Genomic DNA, 6,390 nt, shown 5'->3' with positions numbered 1-6,390 from the left:
ATCTTCCTTCTGTTGTTTCTTTTTAAGGTGGATGCTTCTTGCTTGAGTTAGGGCTGTTGTCTAGTTCTTCAGCCGTTGGTATTTGAAATTTATCTCATCAGGACGGGCTGGTGCTGGAGGTTGATTCTATCACCCATACATCCCTCATTCACACATCTTAACTAGACTAATAAGGTTACAGCAGGGTTTGCAAAAATGAAGGTTGCAGCAAGCCCTTACAAAATGGAGTAAGCATTTTAAAATGGGGTTTGAATTACAATATGGCACAGAAGTTACAATGTAGGCAAAATGGCAAGTGTAATGAAAGTTACAATGTAGCAAAATGGCAAGTGTAATGGAAGTTACAATGTAGTAACAGAAGTTACAATGGTACAGTGGATAACTTAAAAACAATTTCATTCACATCTACATTTGGGGTCCCCTTCTCTTTTCATGGGAGAAGGTGCCAAAGGTAGGTATGCAGAATGTCAGGGCAAGCGTCCCCCACATTCCTCAACCTTGGTCTGAAGGGACCTGCATTTCAAGTGGTGAGAGGACAGGTCAGCCTCTGTGATGCATGGGATTTTGGTGTCTCTGCTGGGGCTGTCACCAAGAAGGCTGACTGAGTTGGTTTCTTCTGTGATGCAGATGCTGTTCTTAGAACTAAGAGCATGAAGAAGCTGTTACAAGGTAATGACCCTTGATCGATAGCTTCATTAGATCCAGCAACTTCTACATGAAAGGTCCCATATTTCTGTTAGTTACTAACGAGACATGCATCCCCCTGGCCTCTTCTCCGGGTAAAGACTGGTGGGTGATTTAAAAGAAAAAGCAGCAAATAAGGTGCTGGGGCTCACATCCTTTTTCCTCTGTTACTTGCACCATGCCTTGCAGCAGCAGGGTGGAATTGCGCCATCATAGTCCGCACTTCCCTCTTCTGCTTCTCTTGATTCAGCAGACTTTGTCCATTGTATCACCACTGTCCTATCACGGCATTTCCTGGGCAGTGACAGCATTGACACCATCGCTCAGTGTCTCCCCCCATAAAAAGAGGGAAGAATCCAGGGTTCGGTGTCAGCCGCACAAGGAGGGTTTGAAGGAATCCCATCTCTGGTTCTGCTCCTGCAGCTCGTCCCCACCCGACAGCAACATGAAGGTCTCTGTGGCTGCCCTCGCCGTTCTCCTCATCGCTGCCTTCTGCTCGCAGGCCTCAGCTGCTGGTCCAAGTGAGTCCAAGTTCAGTCTGTGGAGGTGTGACTGCTTTCCCCAACATCTCCCCAGGCTAGCAAGACAGCGACAGCAGGCAATGCCTGGGTACATGCTCCTTCTGAGTTTTCATTGCCAGTAAGGAGAGGCAGGCTTGCCCCTTCTCGCTGCCTTACTGAAGGATGAAGCCGTGATGCGAGGTAGCCCCCACGCCAGACAGCCCAGAGATCTCTCTGGGAACCTCCCTCGGAGCTAAGGGTTAGCAGGAGCCCCTTTGCACCTACAGGAAGAAAGTTCTCCAAGCCAGCGATGAGAAAGACCAACCATGATTCTCTTGTCTTCTCTTTCAGAGGCACTCGACATCCCAAGGGTCTGCTGCTATAAATACTCTCCCAACCCAATTTCGCGGAGCCGCGTGGTGAAGTATGAATACACCAGCAGTGGCTGCTCCAAGCCGGCTGTGATGTGAGTATAATACCCAGCCAGATACCATATGCTCCAGGAGACCCCACCCCACCCCACCCCACAGGAAAGTGCCTCCTGGGGCACCGAGTAGTTTGAGATATCATGAGCGCAGCCTGTGAGAGAGACAGTCCTGAGCCCTTGGCTAGTTTGATGGTTCTCTCCATTAGAAACAGGCTCGGCTCAAGAGGGTTTTCATCCCTCCGCCCCTCCCCCAGATGTTGAGCGCATACAGCTATAGTGCAGTGTCACAGCTGGGGAAGCAGTGGTGGGGCTGGAGGGTGGATTTCCTCCTCTGATTGGCTGAGAGAACCTTTTGGTGAAATTCAGCCAATTGTAGTGAAACTCTTCCCGAGCGTGATGAATAAGCTGGTTTCTGATTGGCTGAAGATTTTTGAAAACCCTGTTAGTAGTGAATAGTGGGTGGACACCCAGCAATCCAATGGGCCAGCAGAGCTGCCATTAGCTACTGACCATTGTGTCGTTAGGCCCATTCATCCCCTGTGCGGCCGTCATGTGTTTGCTCTGAAAACAAGCCCCGTTTTCCTCCGCCGCCCTTCAGAGCTGGTACCAGGCTTTTCTAACTGGGATTTTCTCTCTGCAGCTTCACCACCATCAAAGGCAAAGCATTATGCACCAATCCAGATGAGAAATGGGTCCAGGATATTGTGACTCAGCTGAGAGCGAGGGAAGCCGTTTCAAAGGCACCCTTAGCCTAGGGGCTGACATCACTTCCTGCCAAGCACCTTCCCAAACGGGTTTCCAGGAAGCACTTTACCTGCTCTCAGCCTGTGAATCCTTATGGGTTATTTGACCCAATTAGCACTGAACTGCAAAAGATTCTAATGGCTCTGAATTGTATTTAAGGGAATTCTAATGGCTCTGAATTGTTTTTAAGGGAATTCTAATGGCTCTGAATTGTATTTAAGAGAAGTTTAATATATTTGGCATGTGAACTATGAACTATTTTATTCTCTTTTGTATTTGTTGGGTTTAAGTTTATTATTTATTGTACAAAAAAAGAAAAATAAAACAAAAACTGGAAACTCTTGGGCTAATCCTCCTGCCGCAGGCATCCCGTCTGTCTTTTCTATTCAGACCCCAAGCTTGCAAACACGTGTTTAACTCGAAAGCACTCGTCCCATTGGAGTCAGTGGGACAACACATGCTTAAAGCTACGCAAATGCCATGTGTTTGCAGGACCAGGACCTTAGACTGGAGGTTCTTCTGGGCGGGGGTGGGAGGTGTCTTACTCTGTGTTTATACAGCACCTAGGACAAGAGGGTGCCGAACCGGATCAGGGTCTCTAGGCACTATTGTGCTGTGAGTAAATCATAAGCATTAAGGCTGCTGTTGAAGGCTTCTGAGGGCGCCATGACTAGTACATCTTTCTGCTCGCAAAACAGCTGGACGTCTTTCTCTCTGGCTGGGAGGCGGGCGCCATGCAGCAGGCTGGGTCTGGAGCTGCACTGTGGAGTCAGTTTGAGCACTGGGAGCATTTATGGTTGCATGGGAGGGAGCACGCATTGCAACGGAGGAGCAGAATTAATGGGACAGAGGAGCAAGGAGGGGAAGGGGCGGGACAGGATGAGTCGCGGCAATGTGCTGCCAATATTTAACTCTTGCTAAGACCCATCCCGAGGGTGCAGCTGCTGCAGAGGGGAGAGATTGCTGAATGTAGTTTGTTTCCCTGGGTTACTGGGTTAGAGCACCCACCTGAGAGGTGGGAGACCCCGGTTCAAATTGTTTGTCCCTCTCGGGCAGGAAGGGGAATTGAACCTGGGACTCCCCCCCAGGTGAGTGCTCTAACCGCTGGACTAAAAGTTATAGCATGGGGGCCTCCTCCTCTAGCCACTTTGGGTGGAGCAAGGCAGGCGCCTCCCTTGTTCCCACGAGAAACTACTTAGGTGCCTGAGCCACCTGATTCCAGGCAGCGGGTTCCCATTTGTGGATCGCTAAATAGAACTGTAGCTTCCCTGCAGCCCAGATGCAGGTGCCTAGCTCTGATCAGCATCTCCCGGTGGCTAGCGTAGGGAACTCCCTGCCTAGTGTGCTGGGTCCTGCGGCTCACAGGCAAGGGGTGTCTCTCTCCCCCTCATGGCACAGGGAGCCTGAGTGTCCAACTTAGAGCTGCGGATCGCAATGTTGTTCCTGAGATGTTTCTAGGTGACTATAAGTGTGGTGACGCTGAGCGTTCCAACACCTCAGTCCCTTTGGGGATCTGAGACAAAGAAGCTACAACCAGATCAAAGAGGAGATGCTGGTAATGGCCTCTGGCTCTTAATGGAAAGAGAGGAAAGACCAGACTCCTGTGGTGAAAGATCACAAACCACTGGAAAGCTGGTTTAAAAAACCCTCTGTCTCGTAGTGCCACCTTGCATCTATGTGGGGGAGTGGACGCTGCCAAGCCAGGATCTCCAGGTGGCATGTAAATTGGTTAAGAAGCTACACCTAGCAGCATGGGAAATAGATCAGTACCACCGGAAACAGCCGCTGCATATGAACTCCATGGGATGATGCATAGGGTTGCTGCTGCCTCAGAATCAGGGATTACCCTACACCCCCCCCTGAATTTCCCCAACACCCCTGCACCCCAGTTTTGTGAACTAGTTACATGCAGTGTTGCCAATGTAGTGAGTGTTTGGAAATTTGAATGGAAATTGAAACATTAATGCACACTTTAAAAGCATAGACAGTGTATGGTAAAATACGGGTATCTGAAAAAGTATAACACATTTGGAAAGTATGAACATAGACTCGCTTCCTTATACAGCTGCTGTTTTAATGACAATGTCAGTGCATTCATTTCGGTGATGTTGGCCAATCGAATCATTTCAAATGATGATTTGTAAGCAAAGTCTAAATGAACACTCCCTGACAGCTAGTGATGAACTGGGGGCTGGAGGAAAGGACCAGATTGTATTTACAGTCACACCTAATCTACCCAGGTATCCAGCAAACAGAGCGGTGTTGCCCAAATGATAGATTTTGGCTGGGGGTGGGTTACAAATCACTTGAATGCGGGGGAGGGGGGGTAATGAAATGTTATTCTTATTGTATGAGTAAAGGGCAGTAGAACTGTACTTAGCCTGTGCTGATCGAGGGCATCAGGAGACAGGCTGGGGACAGGTGTTTTGCTTGATGGTCTGCCTGAGTCACAAGTACTATTTGACCTGCCCCTTTCCACTGTTTAAAGACAGAGCTGATTAGGCTCCATAGAGAGTCTTTTGTTTTGTTAAGTGACCACTACAGTTGAAATCACTGATAATCAGGTCTAAGTGCTTAGACCTGCTGTGGGACAGTGTTTCTGTGGAAGAGACGGCCCAGCCTGCACTCGCTGTGAGGTTCCCTCACTCCGACCTCAGCTGAAATCACTGAGAGCTGGTGGAACCTCAAGAGACCAACTCGCAGAGGTCACAGTGGCAGGTGGCAGCAGAAGGTGACGGAGCAAGGCTTCCAACCCCAACTAAATCATCCCAGCCAGGGCTTTGTCAAGCCAGGCCTTAAAAACCTCTAAGGAAGGATATTCCACCACCTCCCTAGGTAACCCATCCCAGTGCTTCACCACCCTCCTAGTGAAAAAGTTTTTCCTAATATCCAACCTAAACCTCTCCCACTGCAACTTGAGACCATTACTCCTTGTTCTGTCATCTGGTATCACTGAGAACATCTAGATCCATCCTCATGTACATACTTTAGATCTTACCAAATGCCACATTTGTAGCCAATCCTTTAGGAACTAAAAGCTAAAGGTTCATTACTAAAAAGAAAAGAAGAGAGTAATTAAATGGTTAAAGGAATCATACATTACAAGTGACTTCAGAATCTGTAGATCAGGTTCATAGCAGGGATGGACTTCTGCTAGTCTCTCTGGTTCACCCAAACAGATTGGGGTCATCAGGCCATTGTCCAAAGCTTCCGTTTGTTAGAAAATCAGAGTCCAGAGGTGAGGAACAGGCCTGAAGACAACGCAGTGATGTTACAGTCTCCTTTTATACTTTCAGCCCAAGTGCCTGGAAAGTTACTGGCCAAAGATGGAGTCTTGGATCACATGTCCTAACATGCCTTGCTGAGTCCTGGGACAGCCACTGCCTGAAATGTCTCCAGGAGAGGCTCATTGGCCCAGCTGATTGTAGATAATGGCCCATCAACCCAGGGATGGCTAATCCAGATGTAAATTTGCCTGGTGGGTGTCACCCCTGAACAAGGCATAGTTGAGATACAAACACGTAGCCAATATTCATCTCCTCAGCTACAAGGGCGACACATGGAGTTAAACAGGATAATCACACTGAACAATTTATAACTTGGCCATTGACATACCTTGTACAAGATTTATTGCAACTCTGTAGGAGTGGGGACTGGATCTGTGCAACTAGTTATCTTCCTTTTTACCCAGCATCACATGTTTATCCAAAGTGGAACAGTTTCACCAGCAGCGACTGAGGCAGCCGAGGGGGAGTTTTGGGGATCACAGCGGTGCCTAAATCTGGGATTAGGTGCCTAACTCCTAAATCTGGGGTTTAGGCACCTAAGTCCCTTTGTGGCTCTGGGCCTTAGCGCCCATTCAGAATAGATTTTGCTTAATAGCTTATCATCCCACTCTCCCCACTATCATCCCTGTTGATCCTGTGAAGTGGGCACTTCGACTATTGCTTTTATTTCATCTGCTTCATTGGTTAAACTGAACATACTCAATTTATGTCCAAGTTAGAGAATTTCTGTATGACCAATTTTTGACTT

General features: G+C 48.2%; 1 protein-coding gene across 1 annotated transcript; it reads left to right on the top strand.

The window, feature by feature from the left end:
- The first annotated feature begins 1,082 nt into the window (after positions 1–1,082).
- On the top strand, positions 1,083–2,429 carry LOC128825727 (C-C motif chemokine 3-like). The gene is made up of 3 exons (XM_054008483.1): positions 1,083–1,205; positions 1,536–1,650; positions 2,252–2,429. Exons 1-3 carry the CDS (start codon positions 1,130–1,132, stop codon positions 2,364–2,366), a joined length of 306 nt encoding a protein of 101 aa, XP_053864458.1. The 5' UTR covers positions 1,083–1,129; the 3' UTR covers positions 2,367–2,429.
- Positions 2,430–6,390: the final 3,961 nt, after the last annotated feature.

This window comes from Malaclemys terrapin, chromosome 18 (genome assembly GCF_027887155.1).
Source record: "Malaclemys terrapin pileata isolate rMalTer1 chromosome 18, rMalTer1.hap1, whole genome shotgun sequence".
Lineage (NCBI taxonomy): Eukaryota > Metazoa > Chordata > Testudines > Emydidae > Malaclemys > Malaclemys terrapin.
The sequence above is the reverse complement of the archived record's forward strand: the minus strand, read 5'-3'. Positions and strand labels throughout refer to the sequence as shown.

Bases quoted from the DNA above. Each gene is read 5' to 3' on its own strand.
- LOC128825727 (XM_054008483.1), top strand. From the start codon at position 1,130: ATGAAGGTCTCTGTGGCTGCCCTCGCCGTTCTCCTCATCGCTGCCTTC. The intron at 1,206-1,535 runs GTGAGTCCAAGT...CTTCTCTTTCAG, and splicing joins GGCCTCAGCTGCTGGTCCAA to AGGCACTCGACATCCCAAGG. The intron at 1,651-2,251 runs GTGAGTATAATA...TTCTCTCTGCAG, and splicing joins TGCTCCAAGCCGGCTGTGAT to CTTCACCACCATCAAAGGCA.